The sequence below is a fragment of the Arvicola amphibius genome, chromosome 13 (assembly GCF_903992535.2).
Source record: "Arvicola amphibius chromosome 13, mArvAmp1.2, whole genome shotgun sequence".
Classification (NCBI taxonomy): domain Eukaryota; kingdom Metazoa; phylum Chordata; class Mammalia; order Rodentia; family Cricetidae; genus Arvicola; species Arvicola amphibius.
This window is the reverse complement of record NC_052059.1, coordinates 6,650,239-6,678,188: the sequence shown is the minus strand read 5'-3', so window position 1 is coordinate 6,678,188 and position 27,950 is coordinate 6,650,239. Positions and strand designations below refer to the sequence as shown.

At 39.4% G+C, this 27,950-nt stretch overlaps 1 protein-coding gene across 1 annotated transcript in view; it reads left to right on the top strand.

Moving 5' to 3' along the window:
- Positions 1-27,950, top strand: part of Gpc6 (glypican 6) — a 1,031,356-nt gene that overhangs the window by 252,877 nt on the left and 750,529 nt on the right. The window contains exon 2 of the mRNA XM_038310301.1: positions 26,615-26,773. Within this exon, the coding sequence (XP_038166229.1) occupies positions 26,615-26,773 (159 nt within the window). The remainder of the gene's footprint in view (positions 1-26,614; positions 26,774-27,950) is intronic.

Genomic DNA, 27,950 nt, shown 5'->3' with positions numbered 1-27,950 from the left:
GTTCTTCCTGTTGTCATAGCATGCTATTATTGATGTCTACATTAGTTCTTGGGGCCAGTAGGTTTTGCTTGTCGGCAGTTTCTTCAGAAGGGAGAAACTTGTTTGCTGCCTGGAGTTTTGTACATTTGCTTATTCCTATGGCTGGAATCTCACCCTAGAGCCTGAAGCAATCGCTAATGAGGGAAGATTAAAGTTGGTACCTCTCAGTTAAAAAGCCTTCTTGATGTGAGCTTGGAAAAGGGACTTGCAAAATTTGGTGAGTCTTTGTGCTTGGCAAATGATCTCATAGTTGCTATTCAGTACTCAGAAGTTTTCTGTCTTGAGGAATACTGTACGGGTTCTGCTCAAACAGGACAGAGGGTTGTCTTGTGGGATATCTCTTAGCAGGTCCTTCAAAATAGCATTGAACCTCATTTCTAGAAATTAGAAGGGTAAAGGGTGACCGTTCAGTATGTACCTGACTTACCAGTGTACTGTTCCTCTCCTGTGGGGATGCTAGGTGAGTCTGGATGCTACAGTAATTCTTCTGGGCTAACAATGCATCTTTCAAAACATTAATATTATGAATGATGCTCTTGGGGTCTTATAATTGAGCCTGTACACAGACAGTTAGTGCTTCACGATATATTGCATAAGTATGGTCATTTATTTTTGAAGTATCCTAAGTATTTTCTCTCTTCTTTCAGACTATAGGATGTGCTCTGCCAACTTGTTATCTATTTAGAGCCCAGGCAAGGACTGGTCTATTCACATTCTTCTGTTCGAAGAACCCAGAGAAGCTTGAGAAAGGGAATCAAGTGGAAGGAGAGAGTTTGAGGAGCTAGCTTTGCCATGCTCTCCTGGGAACAGGGGCTGAACAGGTCAGACTGTTCGGATGACAATGAGACAGTTATCTTTCTATTCTCCTCCTTTTCTCATTCTGTAGTTTGTGACCTGAAAAACATTCTGCTTATCCTACAACTAAGCTTACATGACTTGAACTCATCAAAACCTTTGATAAGAAGAACAACTCCTTACTCCTCCAAATCAAATACAATAGTTGATGGAAAAATTATCCAACATTGAGAAGGCGACATAAAAAATGATGACTCAGCTCACTAAATGTTTGTTCCACTGAGCAATTTAAACCTTCCACACCCAGAGTCAATGATGATGTAGACTATTAGAGACCATATAAATTATAGTGAGTATTTTTATTACAGATGATGCAATTGTGTTTATAGGCTTTGTTTGCCTTTTCATTTTCATGAGCTCACACAGATGGTGGAATGCAAAAAATTAATCTCAAATAGTATTTTATCAGATTTTGTTTTCATGTGAAAAATTATCACTGTCTTTGGGAGTGGAGTAGAAAATAAGATATCAAATATTTTTATGTCTAGTAAGCACATGGGTTAAATAGTTTCTCTTTACCAAGTGCTATTTACCACTGAGTGTGGCTAAAAATCTTAAACCTTCCCAAAATTGTCTGTCAGCTAAGCATCTAAGAGTTTGGGTAACAAGAACAGGGAGAACTATAATATGCATCTACTTGAAAACCATACATAGAGTAGGAAAATGAATGATGTGCGCTGTTCTTCATGTGAGGAATGTATCTCCTTGTCCTAAAACGTTACATTCCATTAGTGGAAGAACTCACATGAACTAACCGAGGAAATCAGAGAAGAGTTATCTGGCAATGAGTATCAAGGAAAACTTGGCAGGATAAGAGTGTTTCCACGTTTACTTTGGAGTGATAATCGTGGGTGAGAATATGTGCATAGCTGTTAGTGTGTAAGGACTGATTAACAAGATCAATGACAGAGGATTGTGTCCGGATAGGTAGCTGTGCATTTTGGTATTGGGCGTGAGGAATGCCTCACTGACAGGTGTCTTTAGTTAGAATAGAAGGTATTGGAGATCAGACAATCAGTCCCTGGAAGAAGAACATCTCAGACACTGAGAGAGTAGGACCCCGAGGCTGACTCTCAGCCTATACGTTTAGACAACAGCAAGGATCCTGGTGTGTCACAAAGGCCAGACAAGTCCAGAAGGAAGTCAGCACTTCAGCGGGGGTAGAAATCATCTTTGTTTGAGGAAGATGAAGTAGCTTTACTGTGTTACAGTGGGCTTCTAAAGGACCACTCGGGTTCTAGTACTGAGAATTTCTAGGTGCAGCAGGTAGGATTTGGGGATGTTCAGAGATGGTAGCGTGAGATGAGACTGCCTTCTTTCAAAAGGTAGAAAGAGTTTTCTTAAAACCAGATAGTGCAATGCCTTAGAAGAATGTAAGTCTTTTTATTTTTTAGGAAAAGACAAGAATAGGCTGTTTCTAGTAGAAAATACAGCTGGTCTTACAGGGTCTCCTCAATGATGCAGCCTATAGTGTAAGAACTAGCAGTGGTCTTGTGGGGCTGTAGATATGCATGCCATTGCAAAGAACACAGTGTTCTCTCAAGGTGAAGGCTTGCAGTGGGGATGCTGTGTGACCAGCTATGGAAAGATACTCCAAAGACTGAATGAGCGAGGGCATAGCCTCGAGGCCAGAAGATGAAGCCATCATTCCAGTGCCTTGTCCTATTCAGTTGGGCAGAGAAGGAAAAATTAAGATATTTGTTTGAAAAATGTGTTTCAACTCAAACAACATTGTTCATGTTACAAGTTCATGGTAATTGTACAATAATGAAGGTAAAGAAATACTAATGTGTTCTGTTTATATCAGATAACACATCATTTTGATATGTTAGAAGCTCTTTCCAAAATGAGTGTCTTCCTCATTTCGTGCACAGACAAAGGTCATGAGAGTTGTCCGTTAATCCTACAAAAGGAGTGGGCTATTCAATCTCACCAAGGAGTGCAGTCTTCATGACTCCTTTATTAGATTAAATTTTCAATGAGTAAAAAAGAAAAGGTTGCTCTTTCATTTGCTCCAATCTGTTCATTAAGAAACTTAATACTGTGAGTGAAGACTTGACTTTCATTGATAGGGTTCCCTTGACAGAGAATTTGCTTATTCACTAAGATGGTTATTTCTTCATAGTATCTCTCTGGGTACTAGTAGGTACACCAAGGCAACTTGAGGCAACTAAGAGCACCTTCTCGGAGGTTCAGAGGTACCTCTGGGATATAGGTTTAGCCCCATTTTCTCTGTGGGTTTTGAACAACACTAACAGTGAAAGACATGCAGGTGCTTGTCATTGAGAAAAAGAGAACTCTCAAATATTCATGAAGTGCCTGCGATTGCATTTTAATTTACTTTAGGAAATTGCCCGCTTTGTTATTCATTTTTGTTTTGCATAATATTATGCCAGCTCCAGTTGGTCTCTGCTTCTGAGGAGTCTGTGCAGATGTAGTTTCTCAGATGTTCAGCATACAGATTTTTTTCTGTTGAGTCATAAATTAAATTTCATTCATGAGGAGGTAATTTACACTTTAAGGCATGTTTTTGTTAATATACTGGATTTGTTAGAATGGTATTTCTTTTCGGTTCTCCTGAAGTTAATTTTTTTTCTTTCATTTAAAACTATTTTAACATAATTTTGGCTTGAAGAAAGAAGAACATACTAGTTGTTTTTGAGGTTATGTGGTTACTTTAATTGGATCAATTTTAAAAGGAAATTAAATTTGTGGCTAAATGGTAGGTCGTTTAAAGAAATTGACATTATCCAGATGTCAAACAACAACATGATGGAAGTATTTGCTATATTTCTACATTTCTGTACATAATAAAACAGGTGTCTATAACATCAGTCAGGAAAAACACTGAGTTACCTTTCTAAGACATACATGAAAATCAGAATTTTAAATCCATTACAGTACCACTTGGCTATTTAATGTAAGTAAACTGATTTCTTTAGATGTTCATGCTTGGTGTATATTAGATGCCTAAAGAAGTCGATTTAGCTATTATGTTATTCAAAACTAAGCTTAAAAACTTGATTTTCTAGGGTCCTACTAAACTGTTCTTTCTCTTGTTCTCTTGTCACCACGGAGATAAAGAAGAACATTTCCTATAGCTCTTTCTCATCTCTGTTTTAAAAGATATATTTTTATGTGATTGTGTGTGTGTGTGAATGCACATTTGTGCAGGTATCTACAGAAGCAAGAGCGGTGTGTTAGAACACTTGTATCCAGAATTGCAAGTTTTTTTAAGCGACCTGATGGAGGCTTACGCTGAACTCAGGTCCTCTGAAAGAAGAGCAGGCAGTTTCCCTAGCCCAGCTCTCCTTTCTAATCCACCCAATCCTTTTAGACTGTACTTCCCTGTCTCCAACCGACTACTCATTGCTGCCCAGCCTCAGACTGCAGAGTCTCTGGCGTCATTAATCTCTGGTTAGTTTGGGGCTTCTGCCTTCACATCTCCCACCTCCTTATGAGACTCTAAAATGTATGTGTTCAGAAATTTAGTCAAATCGAATTGTTGTTCTTTGCTGTGAAAATCCATTACAATTTTACGAGGGTGGCCTGATAATGTTTGATTCTGATTTCAGGATTTTTACTTTTGTGACTGCTAATTACTCAGTGTTGGCATTTGCAAGGTGAATGTTACCGTGTTCTGCTTTTTATATTCATTAAAGTATGACCAAGAGACTCTGAAATAAAAGTCAGTTTTGGAGTTATGTAATGACTCCATCAATTTTCTGGCATTTTGGTGGCCTCTTTAGTGAATCCGAGGGCAGGGGGATTGCACAAGTGGGTGACTGTTCCAATGTCAGATTTTCCTTCTTAAGCTTGTATCTGGGAAGTCATAATCTTTTTATTGTTCCTGGATAAAGTCCATGGGAATAAATATAAAGAATCAGTTTGATTGATTATTTCCCTAAATGTCAGAGAACTGAAATTGTATCATGTTAAGAAAGTAGGGACTGGATGCTTTGTTGAGAGACAGCAAGTTCGTCTTTCTAATAGCAACCCAGAAGCCTAGGTCCTTGTGGAGACAATTGTACTGGCAGATCTCTGTGTGCCCAGAGGGAAGCCATAGCTGCTCAGTAGGAGCTTTAACACACTGAAGTACACAGTGTAATACAGGCCCAGGGGTCTAAAAGCCAATTTTGCAAAAAAGAAAGAAAGAAAGAAAGAAAGAAAGAAAGAAAGAAAGAAAGAAAGAAAGAAAGAAAGAAAGAAAGAACAAAAGTCTTCCAATGGGATAAGAATAAGCAACATATACTGACACTAGAAATTTTAAGACAGGATCCCGAATAAATAAAATCCCGAATAGGGTGGCTACCACTTGGTACAGAAAAGTCCTGAAGCAGGGACATACACACTCAGTAATATCATTCATCTTTTCGATATATGGTGCATCATAGGTAGACATATTTAGAAGTCATCAGAATGCTTATGAATATATCCTGTCTCCTTTTCGTGAGCAGATGTTAGAATTTCCTCTGCTTCTGTTTGCATAGGCACTAGCTACATGGCTAGTTTTTCATGAAGTGTGAACTACATTGAAATTTCTCATATCTTCCTGGATGTTTCAAAGCCAGGGTACAGTTTGCCATCCAAAGGTCACTGATCATTCAAATCTCGAGTGTCCCTGAGGGTTCGGACTCCCTACTAATTCATGCTTGATATTCTATGTTGTTGTGAGAAAAACCCATGGGGCTGTGAATTCTGAAAATGACAGAGCTCTTTGCTATAGACTGAAGATTCACGTCCCCTCAGAATTCCTGTCTTACTCTTGTCCCCATTGTGTTGGCTTTTTTTATGTTCCATGATTCAGTCAGAAGAATGGAGCCCTCCTAAAGCTCTTGAGAAAAGACAGGCGATCTCTATATCTTTTTATTTATGTCTTGCTCTATAGATTGGTCCTGGGACTTTGGCATCTCTCTTGATCTCCAGGATTTTGTGGAAAAATTTTGTTTTTCTTGCTTAGACTACTCCATCTTGGGTTTATTTTTATGGCAGCCCAAACTAAGTTGTTCACCTCAACTATTGTGTAGTTCTTTAACATTGTTTAATGTAACACATGCTTCTTATGAATAATTAATGTATTGCAGTTGATATTAATTTGGCAAGTACTTTTGGAGACTATTAAGGCGCTTTTATCCAAGCTGTATCCTGTACTCGCAGCAGTAGCAGAGAAAATTACTCAAATGTCATGTGTCTTAAGTTTCTTCATTTACAATGAAGGCAATGTTACTCCTAGAGTATTTTTCTTAAGAACAGAATGATTAATTATACATAATTTACCAAGATGAGTCTCCAAAGCAGAATGGGCATCCAAATGTGTTCATTCTTATTCTACTATTGAGTATTGACTAATGAGTAGGAGATATTTCATGGCACAAATGAGGTGTCTAAAATCTCAGAAAATTACATATCTTCATGAAAATCATATGGAATATGTGAAGAGTAAACATTTATTTAGAAAACCAAAGAAAAGACTAAGTACCTAGGAAAACTCAGAGATTAAAATCAGCCATTTCTTTGAAAACTCCCCAGCCATTTAAAAACCGGTTCCATCAAAATCCATCCAAAGATCAGCAGGTTCACTGTGAGACCAGCAAGCGCCCTTCATGATCTCGGCCGCTGGCGAGGCTTGCTCTGTGAAAAATTTATCAGAAACAAGTTTAAACTTTTACAAGTCAGTGTGATCGTTAGGGGGGTGGTCGGCCAGAACAGAGGGAAGCTCCACATCAAAGGAGGAGCTGCACAGGCCATACGCTGTGGGTCCTCTCAGCACTGTGGTCCCCATCACCTTCACTGTCTTCTGTCTCATTAGCAAACACCAGTCTCACCATCCTGTTAGCTGACAAAGCGGAGCCCATGGTACTAAGCCAGTGAATCCAGTCTTCTCTTCAATAAGGTCTTTGAGTTAAATCCTTCTAGATAAACTATGCAAAGTAATATAGCACTAGCGCTTACAGACATCAGGTATATTTAGTCAGGGTATGAGCACAGATAATTGGAAACATAATATGTAAGTTTTCTAATGGATTATTATAGGTCAGAAAAGCCAATAAAATGTTTATCTCTATCACAAGGAGGATTCGGTGTTGCTGAATAATAAAATTAATAACATTTATAAAAATTAAAGAGTCTTTCCAAAATTTACACACACACAAGAGCAAAATAAACCCTTCTTGTTTTTTATATTATTATATTATATAATCATTGTCCTCTGTAACTAGTATGTTAATAAGCACTGTTACAGGTGAATGTAAGCATGGAAGTTTAGCTGTCTGCAGACTCAGCCAAGTCCCTAAGTAAAGATCTATTTGCAGCACTTGGTGTGAGTGAAGAGTATTCCCATTAACCTTGTCAGCTTCTAAGAATCTGTTTGGATCACAGAGCGAATATGCAGTTGGGTCAAACTTCTCATTAAAAGACAAGAGATGGAAGACTTAGCACTCCTTCGCTTGCAGATCAAAGTGCATCTTAAATGAAAAGGGCAGTGAATTCTCATGTTATTTTTGATGCATTCATATTGCATACTTCTCCACGAGACTTTAAAGGGAAATAGCTCTCACATGAAGAAACACACATTGCCTATTTTTAGATATCTATGGGACTGGGAGAACCAAAATGTACAGCATCTGTGTTTCCCTGCCCCATGTGTGAGTTACATGGCCCTTTGCAAGACATATGCTCCAGGAACTAATTGTCCTTTCAGGCTACTTCACATTAGGATATGACAAATTTTATTATTGTCAACTCAGAAAAAATATAATTTGGGAGTTGTAATTATTTTGGAATTAATATTAAATTAATGACTTATTTGACTGATGTGAACCGCTCTATTATAGTTTGGGTAGTCATTTGTTTGCAATGAGATTTTAGTCATTTTCCACAATCTCCTCTTTCAGAACTGATGCTCCTTGATTTTAACCATTATTTGAAGTTTTATTTTGGTAGTTAATTTGGAGTAGAACTAACTTCAACTACATTTCATTATTTTGTAGTCATATTCAGACAAAATGGGAACAGGTTCACTCACTAGGTCTACTCAAAGTATTATCACATTGCAGGGCTTATACTGGTAATGCTTAAAGAAACATGAGGCTTAAGATGGAGATAGTGCTACATGCCTTTTATCATAACAGTTGGGGGACTGGGACAATGGGATCGCTGTGGGTTCAAGGCTAGCCTGGTCTCCTTAATGGGTTCCAGGTCAGCTGCTGTTTTACAACAAACAAACCAAGTATCATTGATACAAAACCATAAATGAAGATCATAATTACTTTCTGCATGATAATGCTTTAGTTGGTAGAATAGAAAAATAGAAGGAAAATACCTTCATTTCATGCAATTAAATTAGTTTTTTGGATTAGTTATGAAAATTTAAATAAACATTCAGCAATATGTATGATAGCGTAGAACATGTTTGGTATTATTTCATTAGGCCATAACAGCCCTTGACAGGACCCCACCCCTTTTATAAAGACCACATGTGAGAACCTTTATATAGGGTTCATGGTAGAATTAGAAGAAAAATCTATGATGCAGTCTGTGTTACAAAGCTTTCTTTGAGAAAAGCACACGAAAATAAAAGTATAATTCACTTTCTAAAGAATGTTCCCACTGCGTTTTTAAAAACTGAAATATGTCTTATCAGCTCACATTGAAGAACTGTATTAAATTGAATTTTATAATTAAGCAGTGGAACCGTCCTCTGCGAGACATATTTGACACCTTAATTTTCTTGCCTATTCTGACATGGAAAGTACCAGCCCTTCTTCATTCATCATGGATCTCACTGAACTTCAGTGTGTAAACTTATGATGAATGATTAAGACACACCGGGCCAACGGGGAAGGCTCTAGTTTTCATTTTCAAAAACCATAAAAAAGCTTTGATTTGCAGCTGTTAGAAGGACGTTAAAATATTATCAGAATACCACCAACTTGCAGAGTGCAGCTGATATATTACTGGTGATGGTGCAAAATTATAGCATTGTCCAATCCAGGAACCAGATGGTCCATCTCCTGTGATTTGAGGAGGGCTGGTTGACTACAAATTTTTCTGGCTGCCTCGGGCTCCTTTTCCCCCTTCTCTTTGCACCATTAGCACGTGAGTTATAGATTCCATTGAATCTCTGCCATGTGACAAACTGACCTGCTAACAGGTCTCTATCTTAGAAATCATTATTGTTTCCCGCTCACACGGCAAGTTAGAAATAAATAACCCCTTATTGAGTGCTTCCAGGGAACCGGTAAGCGTTTTCACAGTTATTTTCTGAAGGCAACTTTTCTCTAATGCTTGACTATTAAAAACAGTTCAGAAATTTGGTAAAAAGTCTTTTAGAGCACTGCTTAATTTACAAATATTGTTTGTCTTTAGATTTTTCAGTACCACATAAATTATAAGTAATGAGTGACATTTGTGTGGTATGATAAAGTTTGAAGTGTGCATTTTGATTAATTTCCACTATTACAATTTTGAGTTTTTTACAGGGTTATGTTACACATTTACACATTATGTTACAGGTTAGACCTTATGTTACCCCCTTCAGCCCTACTGCGTTCTAGTCACCAGGGACCTCCCTTCACCACTCCGTCATTCTTTAATCCCTCTGTTCTTCTAGACAACCCCACTTGTTCTTCTATTTGCTATATACATACATGGTTTTGTGAAACTATATAAAATCAGGCTTCCCCCAATGAGAGAAAAGAATATTTGTTCTTCTAAGACTGGCCCCTTTGCTCCTACTAAATCTATTTTCCTGCAAATGATAACTCCATTCTTATTTAGGGCTGATAGAATTTCTCACATGTGTGCATACTGCATCTTCCTCACCCATTCCTCTGTTGCTGAACACCTAGAATGGTTGGCTAGCTTTGCTATTGTGAATAATGCTGCATTAAACACGGATGTGCAAGTGTCTCTGAGATGTGCTGACCCGGACTACTTTGGGTGAACACCCAAGGGTGCTATAGGGCAATCATATGATAAATGTATTTTTAAGAGCTTTTTAAGAAATCTCAATACTGGTTTCCATAGGAGGGGGATTGGCTTACATTTTCACCAGCTGCATATATCACTCCAGTATTTATTGTTGTTTGATTTCTTAATGACTGACATCTTGAGTGGGATAGGCTAGAATCTCAATGTAGTCTTGATTTGCATTTCTTCTATTGCTCCTAAATTTGAATATTCACTATTATATCTATTGAATGTTTGTAGTTTATTGTTTGTGTATTGTTCTTTTCTTTACTGCCTTTATTTTTTAGATTTTTTTTGTTTTTCCGTGTTTTCTTGTTCTTACGTGTATGTTTTACAAGTATGTAATGAATCTACATACATAACTAGGACTTAATGCCATGGTGCCAAGTCACTATCTACCCTGTTGTGGAATGTGATGGGCTGGACCCAATACTTTCGTCTGTACAGCTTGAGACCTCATGAGACCACCTTTACATTGTCTTCCATATAGAATATCAAAATTCTCCCAATTTGTTTGCCATTTCTATTGAATGCAAATGTAAGTTAGATATCCTAAGGAATGATATTGAAAGGAATTTAGTGGAGACTTCCTGAAAAGATGCAGCCCTTAGGAAACTACTACCTATTATCAAGCATTTCATTTAAAAGGCTGTAGGAATTTTCCAAAAAAAATCTATTTTTTGAGTCCTAAACTAAGCTGGAATGATATTGTACTTTCTTTATAGAAATAGTTTTTTTTTTCCCAAGTCCATGATTTAACCTCAGGGGAAGAATTTTTCAAAGGTGAAACTGGTACAAACACTGAAAGGCACTATCTTAGTGCCGGGAGAGCACTGTTCTTTGTGAAGCTATGGAATATAGTCATCACCAGTCCTTAGTGAGGCAGCCCCTGGGCTCTCCTGCAGGATTTTTGTTTTAGACCTATTGCTACTGCACAGCTTGCTTGTCCTCAATTGGCATGCATTTGTGCACACTGCTGGAGCCAGAAGGACTTCTGCCTTTACCGCTGCCGTGTCTGCTTTGGACCGTACACTATGCTTACATTATTTCTGAAAGAAGAAGTCCCATGGGCTGCCATAGCCTTTCATACTGTGTGATCGCTCTTGGACAATGTTAACAGATTATGTCAGCTCCTAAGATAATACATCAAGGACAATTATGTGGAGATGTTGGTGGGAAGGCTGTATTTGACACGTGACTCTGTCTGGCTCCACAGTAGTATAAGGTACCTTGCCTTGCTGTGTTTTTTAAATATAATAACATGCTTGAGATATATTTTCAGCCATCTATTAATAACAGGCCTACTTCAAATGTTGAGAAGAGGGGAATGCATTTCATCACCCGTCAGGCTTTTCCATGAATTTTTTTTTGATATTTTAACATGTTCAGGCACTGTATATGTTCATCAAAAGACTAGTGATTTTTAACAATCTTTAAAAAGTGTCAATTACCTCTTTATACTGTGTTTATTTCACTTTAGATGTATATTTTAGGACAGCTTCTGCATACCTTGCAAGAAATCAGAATAGTTGCTCTACTTTTCCCATAGAAAACCAGGCAGTGTTCAGTTTTTCTGATTCTACATGGCATCTGATCCAATTATTGTCTTTGGACATTTACTTTATAAGCATAAAATAAATTAAAAAGTGATGAATGACATATCCATAGATATATCTTTTCATGGAAACCCCTTCTGTTTCTGCTTTTTCCCTATTGTGGATGGCAGTTAACATGGGTGCCGAGATACCACTGTGCTGTATCTTAGAGTCTTATCTTGAATATATACCCCAACATTCCATAGTTGGATCAGAGGATAATTCCATCTTTCACTAAGAATCTCTTCATACTGAGTTCTGAATGGCTACAGAAGTGGTACCATTTTGACTAGGGTGAGAAGCGATCTCAAAGCTGTTTGAATTTGAATGTGCCAGATGTACCGTAAGGATGCTTACCCATAAAGGTGCATCTTTACTATCTATTTGTACTTCTGATAGGAATTTTATATAGTTTAGCTTTCAAGTTTCTTCACTCATTTTAGTTTGAAAGTTCTATTTAACAGCGAGAAGTCATATTGAAGCCCACTCCACTATTACCATAGTACTACTTTTTTGACTTGTCATTCCTTTTTTTTAAATTTTACTTTCTTATGTGGGGAGCCCAAAATTTGGTGCTCAGATATTTACTATTTGTTACACTGTATTGACTAATGGTGGTTTTTTTTTTTTTGTCATATTTCCACATCTGCTGGGGTGTATGTGTCCTCTAGTGTTTTTCTTTCCACATTTCCCATTCCATTCATTGTACAGAAGCCTTCCTGTTGAGTTGTCTTCGCTTGGAGATTTATTCCTGTCATTGCTTAAGAACTAAGCTACAAAGAGATGTGCCTGGACAGGAAGCTCAGCCTTCCCGTCCAGGGGAAGATGCTTGTCTGCTTCCTAACATTGTTCAGAGCTGCTGGCATTCGGGTACTGATTGGACATCATGTGGTTGGTATTGGTTTAGAGTACTATGGATTAATTATTAAGCAGTGAAATGAGAGAATGGATAAAGGGGAAAATGAGTAAATTATGAATGAGGAGAGCTGTACATGAGTTTACTGGACTGATACGTAGCAGTGAAAACATTGTAGTGACCTTGAATAGAAAGGACAGCCACACCATATATAAAGTACCGACACATAAATAAGGCAACAATAGAAATGCAGTTGTTAAAAAAGCAGAAATGATAGGAAATAGAATGTATTACTACTTCAGTATATTTTTTGTTTGTTTTGTTTTGCTTTTGTAGTTGGAGTGGTGTGATTTTTCTGTACCCGTCATCTGGCGATGACTCCCTGTCTAAGTAATTCAGACACATTGACTCAATTTATCCTGTCTAGCGATAGGTAAATCAGTGCCACTTTGCCACAGAGTCACCCAGTCTGAGCCCCTATCAGTTACAACTTTCTCCCTAGTGTTTTCCAGTTCTTTCCATCAATGTGTGAGACTTTCTGTGATTGAGTCTCAGGTGGTATAGAAGATGCACTCACTTACGTTTGCCTGTTTTGCTGAGAGGAATCTGTCCTGCGCCTGTCAAAGATGTCCACACGCTCAGCACTGAACTCTTGATTGAGTTCCACTGTGGCTGGCACAGCACATAGTAGACCTAGGCAACCGGTTGCTGAGCCGTCTGTGCAGATTTCACTTTGAGGCTCCTGTGTCCTCTACAGCTTGCACCTCCGAGGCAGCCGATTCTGAGCAGGGACTTCGTGAACTCTCTGGTACTGTCAGTGCTGGCTTGGTCAATTCATTGTCAAGAAAATACCACCTCCACCACCTCCATCACCACCACCACCACCACCACCACCACCACCACCACCACCGCCACCACCACCACCACCACCACCTCCATCACCTCCACTACCTCCACCTCCTCCACCACCACCACCACCACCTCCACCTCCACCACCACCACCTCCATCACCACCACCACCACCTCCACCACCACCACCACCACCACCACCTCCACCACCACCACCACCACCACCACCACCACCACCACCACCACCAACCACCACCACCACCACCTCCACCACCACCACCACCACCACCTCCACCACCACAACCACCACCACCACCACCACCACCACCTCCACCTCCACCTCCACCACCACCACCACCACCACCTCCACCTCCACCACCACCACCACCACCTCCACCTCCACCACCGCTGCCCCCTTTTCACCTCTCTTAACGCTTTGCATTACACCAGCTGAATCTCCTATTTATGCTCCTACTCCCGGGCTTTGCTGGTCACACAGAAGCAACTGTGGATCCACCATCTTGTATCTAAGTCTATTGTTCACATCCTTTAAGACACTTTTCCTTTAAGATGTCTATGCCTGAAGTTATTTTAAAGAAAGAGAGAAAAACATTCAACTACAAAGGATCAGTCTTTAAAATTAGAGCAAGAAGGAGAATGGGATCTCTGGACATTTTGAGGCCCCCAAACCTCTGTGTGTGATTTTTCTTCAATAGGTAGCATGAATTATGTTTTGATTACACGAAGCAACGAAAGCATAACCTAAATGACACTCTCCATGTGAGGATACAAATTGAGCTCAAATATGGCAGCCAAACAAATTCCTTTTGTACAGGATCTCCTACTGAGCATTTAAAGGTCAGTTTTTTCATGTGTGCCGTAGACTCTTCTGAATAGTGAAAGCTACCTGTGAATTTGGGGTAAAAGTGGAGATAGAGTATCCTAACAGAATTAGCTTAGGAATGGATTTTATGGAGCTGCAATCCTGGCTAGAATCCTCCATTCCATATCACAAAAATTTTCTCCTATGACATGAGAGCTAGGAAAACCAAAATTAATTTGGAGGCAGAAGAAAAGAGATATTTTTCTGATTCTCCACAGGATGCATACACCAAACTTGCCCAAATCAGCCATTTGGAGTGAAGAGGGCTGAGGTCAGTCCTTACCTTAGCATTGTTTTCCTCCACAGTACACTGGGGAGAGGGTTTAACACTCTCCCCTCCTCCTCCCACAACAGGTAGCTAAAGATTTTTGCCACTAAATATGCTCACAAAGCCCAATTTTGTGTCAGAAAAGAGAATGAAGCTGCGTGCCAGCGAACTGGAGCAGCTTCCAGGAGTGTGCCTGCCAGCACATTCGTTCAGGCTCACTCACCTCTGACCCTTGACTCCCTTTCTGGGAATTTTCCAATCAACTCATGGTGGCGTGTTGTGGATGCTGGTTTTGGTCTATTCTGCAGCCATTTTTCTTTCCTGATTATCTCTCCAGAAGCTCAAAGTAGAAAGAGGCCTGGGGATTGTTGAGCTTCATGTTAATTAATGAGTCTATGCTGAATTTTCCACGATAACTGATTATTGTATACATTACAGCTACATTCATAAAGCATCACGAGCCAGTGTTGGTCAAGACAGGAAAAGCAGATGCATGTACTAATTTTGTGAATCAACATCCAATGGCTATGGACCAGTAGCTCATAGCTCAACGACAAGCAACATTGTTATTCTAGAATTTGGAAGGGTATTATGTTTAGTCTGCTTATCTTCACAGCATACATCTCTTCTAGATCCTTCTATCCCATTGCATTAGTAAGTAGTTACTGTTGTTTGTCTACCACCCTGCCATGAATGCAGCCTTCCAGCGAAAGGGAAACACAACCTCTTTTGAAACTCTTAAGCAACCCTCGCCTTGTGCCAACATGTATTCCGTTCAAGATGTATTTACACCAGAACCTGTCTGTTTGATTATTAACAGAGAATACTCTTGTTCAATAATAGTATAGTTTGAATTGCCTAGGGATGGTACTATAATATTATTCTTGAGAAAAAAATGTATTTGTCATGCCTTTGCATTTTCACCATGTTGCCATATTTTCAGAAATGCTGAACTTTCTGAGATAGGATCTGTGAAGTTTGTGATATTTAAAGTGTTGTTACAATGTGTCTTTCCTATTCTGTATGTAGCTATGTGGTTTTTTTTTTTTCTTCAGAGACCAAACCTCTAGCTTTTCTTTCAGTCCCCTCAATTTTTGGTACAGATATCTATTTATTAACATGGATATTATTTTAATTGCATGCTTTTATATTTTACCTTATAATGTCTTTGTGGGATTATATTCATTAAATAATTATCTATATGGTAGTAGCATTAGCAAAAGGTTTTTGTAAAATGATGTAAGTGGAGAGATTAAATACATTTTCATAAAAGGTAGTTTGAATGGCAGCATATTTTAAAATCGCCATCAACTCAGTCTGTACAGCAGAATTCATGGAGTCCTCACTAGCATCGCTGCCTTTCCCAGGCTATGGCGTAGTTTAACAATGGTCTTCATGACTGTTTCAATATGAACCTAATATTTTCATTGAATTAATGTAATGGGTGTCCATTACTTACATTATTGTATTGATTTTCTTTATTTGTTGAACCAAAATATATAAAAAGTCATTATATGTGGAGTTCTGAGCTAAGTATTAGGAACATAGTTGGGGAAATGATTTGGAAATCAGTTCTTCAGTAGATCTGCTTCCTCCAGAAAAATGGACACATGGAAGCGTAGTGAGATGTGAATTGAAGGTCATGTGCTGCCTATGGCACGTGGCAGGGGCCAGTAGTTTCAGGATCTCGACTATAAATCCTGGAAGTTCAGCCAAAGTCCTGAAGAGATGTTTTAGTGAGAATTGAAGAGATACAATAGAAAGGAGAATGTTTAAGAGAGGGCTTATGGTTTTTTACCAGGTAGAATAGCCCCCTGAGTAAGGTCTAAGATAATACTGAGCATACCATTCAGGGGCTCTCAGTGTTCTGTTTGGCAGAATATTTAAGCACAGTGGTAAGAGATGAATTAAAACTTAGACGTTCCCATAAAAGGTTATGATTAATGGTGCATTATACTGAACAGTAGAGTAAATTTATAGGTGGGTGGTTTTGGTTATGTTGTGGTTGTATCATAATCTTTACAGAGGAAATTGGTAGAGGTACTTTTTGGTATGCTTCTTCCAAAACCATTATTTAAACTGAGATGAGGTCAGGTGGGATTTCTAAATACTTAAACTCAAGAAAACACTCAGGAATCCTGAGGATATAATAGACACCCACATCATAGACCCTGTACATGAAATTTAGCTTCAGTTGAAATTCTTTGTATATGCTTTTCTTTAAAGTAATTCTTGTATGTTTTCCCTTCTCCTGAGTCAGTAACATGATGTAGGAAGTTTTACCATAAACAGTAAACCTTTCCATGACCACAAGGAGTGCATTTAACTGGACTAAACTTAATTTTTCTGAAACAGCCTTCCACCTAAGAAATATGTCGGCTTACTCTATCCTTTACATTAAAACTCGGCCTTAGCTCAAAACTTTTGCAGTAATATCTGACTTTGAAAAGCCTATCTAATGGATTAAGAGTTCTTGTAGTTTAATCCGTATTGATTCATTTAGTTATTTAGTATATTTGGTTAAATGTTGGGATCCTGCAGGGGTCCATCAGTTTACAGTAGCATGGTAGAATCTGTATAGCTGTCAATGTGCCTCCTGGTCGTCCTTGTTTGAAAACACATTGCTCAAAGAGAAGCAGTGGGATGATGAAGAAACAGCCTTATGTATTTTTACTGTCACTGTGGAGTTCTCTTAAGATTATTTGAGCATTTTAAAAATTCATATTGATTTTTTGATCTTCTGTCTTTAGTGTCGTTTTAACATTTAATTGAGATATTCATTTCCATTTAACAGTGTGGAATGTGTGCTTTCATTTCAAGGGGGTGGCTGGTCTTGTCTTTCCTGAGGGTCTTTATTCCTCTGTGTTCAAAAAAAATTACAGCTGAGGTTTAATTATACCAATGTGTTAATGACACTGCTGGGCTCCGGTGCTGCCTTCCGACTGGGAACATTCGAGAGCCCCTGGTTGGAGAGGATGCTTAATTTATTACAGCGTTTGCAGCACTGTCGTTTGAAAGATCAAGGTCCCTGTACACAAGTTTCAGAAAGCCACCTCTTGCCCTTTATTAATTGAAGAAGAAATGCCTAGGGATGAGGGCTGTCTCCTTCGTGGAGGCTTCCCATCAGTCATCTGTGAAGTAGGGGCTGATGCTATTTTTCTATGGGTATCCATCTTCGAGGAATAGTGGGGATTAAAGCAATTATTATAAATTAATGACTCTATGAGTTGTAAAAGGTTGGATATTATGGAGTTTCATTGTCATCGAGGTAGACGATTACTGAAATATACACTTGTGGACTGCACTATAGATCTTGTGACATTTCCAGCCCCTCTGCCTTTTATGGCTTTCCTCAGTGTGATGCCATCAGTGCTGCAGTCGTGGTTTTACAGATGCCCACTGAAACTGCAGTATTTTATAGAGGAGAAAATAATTTTTCATAAAAGCTTACATGCAGTTCAGTTTGATTAGGTTCTTAATCACTCTCACCTAGACTTGGCCCCTGTACTGAATCCCTCTGTGAACTGGTTTACGGCTACTGAGCTTGGGGCAGTAAATCCTAAGTTTTCAAGTGAGCTGTCATATAATTTAGTAGGAATGCTGATCTGCTGTTATCAAGGTCAAAAACAAGCACTTTGTAAATTGGTTTATTGTCTATCACCACAGGATCACCAAATTCAATTGTAGAAATGGTAACTTAGAGTAAGCAAAGATGAGTGAGGGATTACAGAAGCAATAAACTCAAAATTGATCATCATCCGTGGGTGGATTTGTAGGAAGCAGTTGGCTTGATGGATGCAATGTGGGTCACAGAAAGCAAAAGAAATAAGTCAGCATCTTGGTCAGTGGAGTTACAGAGAGTTAAGGGAGCCGGAGAATTATGGCTCGCTTGTGTTTGGCAAGAAGATTTGATGAAGGTTAACTAGATCTTGCTAGGTTGGTTCATAAAGATGAAATCTGGCAAGAGGAGAAATGTAGAGAAGTTGTCATTCACTCGGCAGGATTAATGGCATCTTTGAAGACCTGATTATGAAGTCTGGACAGCCCTAAGGTAAGGGCGCCAGGTGTCTGAGGAGCTCTGAAGTTTGCAGCATGCTAATGAACGCTACTTAAAATTCCTGTTAGGGGCTCCTGACCAGCCTCTCTTCAGAACACTGAGAGAAAGTGTTTTTGAAATGTGGAAGCTTAACTTATATAAATACTTTTTGGAAAGCAAGGGAAGGTTTTAGCATAACTCCATAGATACTTTTTTTTTAATGGATGAAGGAGCCATATGAAATCTTCTAAACCCATCTGAGTCAGCATCGGTATTTCTGGTTTGTGGACCTGCATTATTCTGTATGGCCTTTACTCTTCCCTCTTTATGGCTGTCTGCATATCACCTTAGCCTTTAATTTGCATCTTTCAGATCTTTTACCAAAAATTACCATAAGAAATGCATTGTATAATGCAACTTAATACATACATAATATAAGTGACTGCAGCAGAAAGTTCCAAGAATTTTACTTATTTGTATGATGAACTCTGAAATGTTTTTTATTTTAAAACTTGATTGTTGTTGGCTCCTTGCTAAAAGATTTTATTTCCTGTCTTTTAAAGATGTTAGGGTGACTAGAACAAGCATACCTCCTACTTGAATTGCAGCCTACAGATATATAACTAATATCGCTACTTCTTGGCTAGAGATCAAATAACAAAGATACCATCATAAAGCCCATGGAAGTAATATATTCCTCTATGTTCATCTGTGTTTGGGAGATTGATAGGGATACAGATTTGTGTTCTCATACAACCTGTACTTATGATAAGGAAAGACTTAGCATGGGTATAAGTTGTCTACATTTTACTGGGATTCTTAACTACAAGATCTCTCTGTATCTCTTAATACTAAATATAGTAGCTGTCTAGTTACGTGTGTCTTCTGTGCCTAGTCAAAAATGAATGAATGACTGAATTAATGAGTGAATGAATGAATGAATTAATAAGAATCACATGCCTTCCAATAAGTAGATTGTTGTTTTTGTTTTGATTTGATGTTTGTCTTCTTGTAATGCTGAGTAGACCTGGGCCTTCTTACATGCTAAATTAGCAGTATATGGCCAAGTTGTATCCTCAGCTTAGATTTCTTCTGGGAATTCTGACAAAACCATCCAGGAGCAATTAGAGTGAAGGAATCAGGGGGTATGGCAGCAGTGAGGAGACTGATGTCTATGGTCTAAGGCACTTTCAATGGCATACAACTTTAGCAGCAAGGAAGAGCTTCTGTTCTGAGACAGCAGCCACTTCAGAAATTATTTCTGTCACCCCAGTTTCTCTTGCCCAATAATTGCCCTGCTATGACTGATGGTGACCATTGAAGTGCAGGGTATCCTAGGTTCCCTTTGTCTGCCATTCTGAAACCAACTATACAAGTCTACCCTTTCCATCTGTCCAGGATAATTGACAGTTGACAGTGATTATAAACCAATTTTCCCTTGGGGTAAATGAGTGTTTCAAACATAGGTCTTTATGAAGATGGTGAACTAACAGATTCTTGTAGTCTATGAGCTTTGTCATTGGAGGCAAGGCTTATGAACTGGGGAGAGCCAGACAGGCAGCAACCACACACATCACCGTTAGCTCCGCTTGTTGGGCTGGTGATGCTATAGCCAACTTTGGAGAAGTATGTTCAGATGATCAGTTATTTAGTGAATTTCCTCTAAGCATAGTGATTACTAAATGTACACAATGGAAGCAGAGGCAGAGGAGTGGATGGATGGAGACTCGCCTTAGCTGCGTAGTTATGTAATGAGAAAAGCCAGTCTGTGAATATAATGACAGTCTCCTTCAAATATGCAAAACAAACCTAACACTTACCAAATTGAAACACAAACAACTATATTGTATACAATAATAAGTAAATCACATTAACACAGAAGTAGGAAAACACACAACTCAATCTTCTCTGCATGTTCTACTGACTGACAATCGTATTCCCCAGGCCTGCTGGATCTGAGTCCTAGAATAGATGCTACTGCACACCCTTCTCAAGCTGACATCTGGGAACATCATTATGGTTGCTAGGAACCAACTACATTGGAAATATTTATACTATGGCAATTTGGGTAATTTGGAAATTACGTTGGGATGTATATTGCTTTTAAATCAAACCCCATAATTTAAAAATCTGTGGAGCTAATGGGTAATATTTGATAACACAACACTGACTCTATTTTTACTCCCTCAGATATCACTCTTGATTGACTCAGAAAGGAAAAGCAATAACTTCCATGTTCTTAAGCCTTGGGTTAAATTTATAATAATTTTAGGCAATTGAAGTCATCGCTACTGTGGAAAACTGAGATAGTGAAGAATATGCCGAGGGTTCTAATACTCCTTCCACAGATCCCTCTGTATTTGTGTGTGAGCTCTTCAGAAAGTCAGAATCAATAGTATCTAACACTACACATGCGCGTGCAAATATGTAAACAAGTCGTATGCCTTGGGTTACTTTGAGGGATTGTCTTGTGTGAAATCAGAGCCCAGGTCAGCAAGCTCATGCTCTGCAGGACAACATGCCCATCGGAAGAGCAAGGCAAGGGCCCAGGCTGGAAGCTTGAGGAAAACAAGTTTCTCAATGACACCTCCAGTCACTCTGACAGCCCTTTCTTAGGATCAGCTCAGACTCTTACATCATTCCTCTTGATGTCCTTCTTAAGACCAGCTGGTTGCAGATGTTAACTGCATCCTCGCAATGCCTTCCATCAGCTCCTAGCTTCTTGTTTGGATTTTGAATTCACAAGTTCTGCAGTCAAGCTACACTAGATTAACTATTCCAGTAGCTCAGTAATCTGTCCATGACACCCTAGGTCAGAGAAACATGTAGCATTTCATTTATTATCCTGTCCAAGTACAGTGTGAACCCTCTAATGTACTTAGCAGCCACTGAAATAACAATACATTCAAAACTATCTGGATGCAGTTAGTACTTGTTGTTTAGAAATAAAACAAGTGGACACAGATGCTGCCCAATGCAAGATGAAGCTGGATGCCACCATGCTCATTTATGCTCCAACATAATTTCCCTTTGCTGTTTCTCAACTAAATTTCAAGGGAAAGCTCTGCTCTGCAAAGATTTAATGCCATAGAGTGGAATATAATATGTCCGAGTCTGAAAACATTACCTACCTCCAACATGTGCTTTTTTTCCTCTTTTCCTACAGACATCAGGATCCTTTTATAAATTTAAAATATCCCATTGCACCATTGTAAGTTTGCTACTGTGCTCCAGTGAGCCTTCCTATAGGTTGATGTGTTTACAGAGTTTTTTATTAATGGACTTTGGATCATGGAATCATAGTATTATGTTTTATTGTTGGCCCTGTAACATGCAACTATAATCTTGCTACCTATGTTGAAACATTGAAAACTTTCTGCTGAGATGTTTTTGGCAATATTTTTAAAAATCGTTCTGAGACATACTCTACGAGGTGTTTGCATATGAGTGTTTCCTGATAGCTTCCTGTGCCAATTTCTGAGTGCCTTGTGTTCAGGTAGCATTTTACATGGTATAAGATTTGATTGCATCAGTCGATAGTTTATGTATACTTAAAGCAAGGGGAATTGCTTATATTTTAACATGACCAATTTATTAGCAATGTAACAATTTCATAACATAGAGAGCCAGTTAGGTGTCACAATGGGACGAATGTCTATCCTCCTTCCTGCTCACCTCAAGCATTGCACATTCCCATGTTCCTTAAGGCTTGTTCTTTCATCACTCTGAGGGAATTTCTCCTGTCATCAGGTCAATTCTACACAGTAAACTCAACAGTATAGAGACAATCAGTCTATGCCAGTTCATCTGCGTCATCCAGTGTAGTGTGTTGGAAATTCTCCATGTGTAATTCTGGGAATCAAACTAAACTACTAACTTCTTGGTTGTATTTTAAGAAGATTACATTTATAAATTTTTTAGTGTTGTAGGAGTGTGCTAGTTAGTGCCCAGCTAGCTTCTCAGCAGCTCAGCCCTGAAAAAACCACACAGAAACTATATTATTTAAATCACTGCTTGACCCATTAGCTCTAGCTTCTTATTGGCTAACTCTTACCTTTTAATTTAATCCATCTCCATTAATCTGTGCATCATCCTGAGGTCATGGCCTACCAGCAGAATTTCAGCGTGTCTGTCTCTGGCAGCAGCTTCATGGCTTCTTTCTGATTTCACCTCCTTCTACCTTGCTATTGGCTAAGCCAGTTTCTTTATTTATTAATCAATAAAAGCAACACATAGATAGAAGGACCTCCCACACCACTTTAGTGAAATTTTTAGAAACTTATGAATTAACATTTAAAGCCCTTACCGGGAATGTAACATCAAAGGACAATAGCAATAAGAGGTGATTTGGATAAGACCCTCAAAAGTAGAATATCAATTTAGTTTTCTCAAACTTCTGAGAAACAATTTTTACTGTGATGTTGATCAGTGTCCCAAAACAATAGCTTTCTTCAAAGATAGGAAAGGTCATTTATAATAAATCTTAAGAATAAAAAGTTTTCAAAAAGTACCCATGTGCATGTTTGGCAAACGTAAATTTATAGAAGCACGTTGGAACCTATTATTTTAAAAAGTGCTAATTTCTTTTGCTTGGCCACTCTTGGTTGTCATGTGCAGGAATTTTACAAGACTAATCAGTCCAGGTATGTTAACCTCAACACAAACTCTCTTGCCTATGAGAAACACTAGCAAAGCCTTAACTTCTAGAATACCTTATGTCGCTTCTTCTGTTTCCTTAGATGATTTACCCCAGAAATCAAAGTAAATAGTTACATATGCAGACACTGCAAATGATAGGCACCCATGCCTCTCTGACATATATTGAAATTGGCTAGATTTCAGGGGTAGACAGTGAGAGAACCTAGACAGTCTGAAGACGGCCAAATCCAAAGCAAATGCGACCCTCCCATCAGACAGAACTTAGAAGTTTAAGAATCCAAGCACTCTGTAGCTCTTGCTATCTTTAAACCTTGTAACTTCTAATATCCTGCCACCTAGAAAGGACTTTGTAGTCCTCTTTCTAGGGTTCTCCATTTCTAGAAAATGGCACAGTGTGGTTTGCTGGAATCTGCTCTACTGCTCCTTCCTGGCAGGTCATTTCTGTTGCTAGTTTGGGACTCACACTCTGAGGTCCGCAGGTTGTCACTTGTGAGGTTATTCGGTTTATGGTAGCGGAGCTGCAGAGGCTGGCTCACTTGCCTAATGAGGTCCTGCTGTCTGCTGCCCTTAACCACCGTGCCACTCACCAAGTCTAATTTTGGCAGTTTTCAGACCCGGGTCCTTGTTTGGAGGGAGTGGGATTTGGCAGAATTAAATTTCTGCTGTCACCGCAGCATCTTGGGTCTGGAAATGAACATCTGGGCAGACTTTGGGGAAAAGATATTGTAAAACTTGACATAATTGAAGGGGACACAGAGAGGGAGGAACAGTCTCATCTTTTATTTCTTGGAATACAGAGGACAACGTAAGGGTTTTTTTTTTTTTTTATGTCCTTGAATTCATTTTGCAGCTTCTTGTTGGAGATCCCTTTTCCACATCTAAATATTGGCTTATTTACTTTAAGATTTCTAGTGCCAAAAAATTCAAGTTTCCACTGGCGTTAACCCCCCGAAGAAGTATCAGCTTATGTCTTCCCTCTTCTCTGTGCTTGTACTAGATCTTGTGACCATGAACCCATCATGGTCATTTTCCCGTACAATCTGTCAACCAGTGGTTGATGAGTATGTGCACACTTAAAGTTTTTGCTGTGCATTTTCTTTATTTGTGGCTTCTTATGCTGATTTCCATTATCCTTAGCATGCCCTGATGTGTCTAGCCACACTCCAAGTGAAAGAAATGATATGTCTAATTATATATCACATATGGTATAGACCATATAAGGCAATCTGATAAAGGACTGTGATTGGTAAATCCTTAAAGACCACTTTTTCTCTCTTTATAATTTGTGACTTTGAAATTTTCACTATTATATGTTCCCCAGGGCTCAAATTACTCAAGCTGGGAAATGTTTCCACATCCTGTGTTATATCTACTTTCTTCATTTGGAGAAATACCTTTGAGCTTGATCATAGAAAATTAAATAATTTTGTTATTGCAGACTATGGGATCTCTATCATAACTATATTCATAGCATCCTAATGTTGATAGAGTGAGGAGAAAGTATGCAAGGAATAGCATCAGCTAGGGTGTGTCGATGGCATTTTATCTACTGATAATTGAATTTGAATTTATAAAACTTCATTCTAACCCAAATATTATCCTTTGAAACTTTCCCAGCTGTGTTCACAAGATTCATAGAAACAGGGATGGGACTGGATTTGGCAAAGGGCTCTAAATGAAGAATACTCATGTATGTCTACCCCAACATGATATCAGAACAAAACAAATTTTCCTAAGCTCCTCATATTTTTTGTGTTTTTGCATATGCATGTGTGAGCGCACATGAGTGCCCATGCACATTTGCACACGCGTGTTATTAGACCTGTAGCTTCCGGTTTATAAGTGCTCCCTTTCTCCCTCATCACAGTGTTACATTGTTCATGGAGACAGACAGAGAGAGAGAGAGAGAGAGAGAGAGAGAGAGAGAGAGAGAGAGAGAGAGAGAGAGAGAGAGAGAGAGAGATTTCTATTAGATTGCTTCCTTGCCAGAAAAGCTGCAGAAATTGTGATGCAGAGAGGTGGAACTACAGAAGAATAGAGGACTGTTAGTTCCTTTTCTGATGGCAAAGTGACATTTTTTTCAATGCTTACATAGGATGAACAGAGTAGCCTTACCTGGCCCATTTAGTCATGGCCCCGGAGTCATTTTGTTTGAGGTTAGAGTTTTGTGAACTGGTTTTGGGGCAGTAGGCGAAAGTGAGCACCAGACTGGCTTTTGGAGATCATGAGAAACTTGTTTTTCTTTCTTCTTATCTAACCCCACCCCTCCTTCCCGCCAATCCCCAGAACTGCTACATTTTCAGTACCAAGTTCCTAAGTGTGTTACTAAATAATTGAAGCCGATAGCAAGTGTAAACATAACGTGACACTCTATATATATCTTTCCATGAGATCCTGATTCCTCTGAGAGGAACTGTGAACCTGAATTGGATGTTTCTTACTCTCAAGGACGATAGGTTTCTGGTTTTATTGTAAAATTATGTGTGATTTTAATAGTCTCATGCCATCTTAGAAGTCACATAAATTCCACTTTTAATATATAAACTTGGGAAAGCATGCCATCCTGGTCATGTTTTTATAGGGAGCTTAAGGATCCAACTGCTTCTCAGTGTGTGAGACACTCTACACTTCACCCTGGGCTGCAAGGAACTTTTATTTATCCTGTTAAACATTGCATGCGAATTTAATAGTCATAGCATTAAGTGCTCTTTCCTTTTTGGTTTCAGTGCCCTAGAGGGAATGTCAGAGAGTAGATTTTGGTTTTATGTAGCAAGATGTTGGGTTGATTTTCCTTCTTCCTTCTAGATATTCTGACAAACACTTTTGACACAATCTGAGCCAAGTACATTGGAAATTCACATTTTGCACAGTATAATTCCCTTTTAATTTCATGCAGAAAAGTATAGGCTTGTCTTTGCCTTCTCACTGGAGAAAGTCATGCTGTCAAAGGAGGTGGCCCGGCATCCATGGGCTGCCTGAAGCTCAGACTTTCTCCCTTTCATCTACATTTCTGTCTGATGCCAGAATTAGTTAAACCCATCAGTGGCTTTCTCTTTCCAGAACAGTTTTTATCTGACAAGAAATGTCAGCTGAAGAATGTGTGACACAGGATATCACTATTAAAGACACTCTGCCTTTCACCTCTGCCTTCCCACAGACAGCCTGGCAGGACACCCAGTCATCTCTCGCCATTGTCCCTTGTCCCTGTTTCTTAACAGGCTGTGGTAATGGGCCTCAGAATTGTTCACCTTGTTGATATTTTCTAAGATAAGCACACTTAAGACTCTCTGATGCCTCTTGTCACCCGGTGCTCTTTGGTAATTTTAAAATAAAAGCAGGAAGGGAAAAAGAAATGAAAAAAATCAGGCGTTTTGAGAATTTCCACACACCTGCAGTGAGTTATGTGGTGGGACAGACAGCAAATATCAGGTCTCAGAGGCTATGGGAGTGGTAGTAAGCACATGGATGCTGAGGTCCAGTTTGGGTCCAGGAGAATGGCTGGGGAGGAAATGAGACAGGTGCTCCCAGGATTTGAATAAAGTTTCCCAAATCTACCCAGAATCCTTGGCATTTCATGCAGATGTTCACTTTCTTCTCTTTGCAGGGGAGCACCTCCGCATCTGTCCTCAGGAATACACGTGCTGTACCACAGAAATGGAAGACAAGTTAAGCCAACAGAGCAAACTCGAGTTTGAGAACCTTGTGGAAGAGACGAGTCATTTTGTGCGTACTACGTTTGTGTCAAGGCACAAGAAATTTGATGGTAGGTGTAGCTCGGTGCCCTTCGCTGTGTTTCTGCTGTGTATTTATGCAAGGCTTTTTGTCCTACCTGGAAAAGCATTTTTAAGAGATGGTTCCATTTCCTCTCAAATGCATGTAGAATTTGTCTATGTTTAGGAAAGACACGGACATCCTTGACAGTGTAGTGTTTTCTGGTACCGTCATGGGAAAAGGCAATCCTGCCTGAGCAAAAGGGTGCTGTGCTCGGGGTTCTGCCCATGCCGTGGCTCAGCAGCGCGATGCTCGCTGTTCATTCGTTCCTTGATTCTAATTCAAGTTTTCCTGTGCTTTACTTTGTCTTCAGTGTTTCACTGAGAAGTTTCGTTTGCAAAGTCCTTTTTCTCGCAGCTGCTTGCACCACCACCACATACTTTTTAAGAGGACAGGCTTGTCCCACGCGTTAATGAGACGCGCTCTGTACAGCAGGTGTCGTGCGTTTCACAAAGGGTATCGACCCCCTTTCGCGTCCAGAGCGTACGTAAGCACCATCATTTCCACATTTCCATACATGTTATTCTGTGTGCTAGAGAGGACACGAGTGAAGACAGTTATCCCTGTCACTTCAGCTTGAACTTCCTATTCAGGGCCGTAAGAATACTCCACTGTGGTGTGGATTTCAGCAGTTCCAACGAGGATGGCAGTTTAGGGTATGTTTTCAGTGGATGTAGAGTTCTTACTGCTCTAAGAAGTGCATGAACTATGCTACGATTCATTGGGCAGCAGATTCGCATGTTGTGTAGAACTTCCTTAGTCCCCACTGGACATGTTCCCCAGCCCAACGCCAGCAAGATCCTATCCGCTTTCTTAACCCTCTTAGTCAGAGCACCGCAGATCCGGTTAGGAAAGGCTTGCCAATGCTTTTCTTTCAAACAGCCTATTTCATGGTTGCTTGGAACCATTATTGTTTTCCTGTTGCCTTTCAAATTTCTTCTCCATGTTGTGAAAGACGGGCTGCATGGATGTACCCACGACGAGGTTGCATTTTCCGTGCTGCTGGCGCGCCGACTTCTCTACGAGGCTGTTCCCGCGCCTTCCCTGTCTTCTCTCTTGCTCTGTGGATAAAGTTATCAGCGGATATTTGTGACAGCGATTCCTTGTGGAGGTGTGATTCCGTGAAGCTTTTCTCTTGAATCTAATGAGGGCGTCCTTTGGGGTCGCCC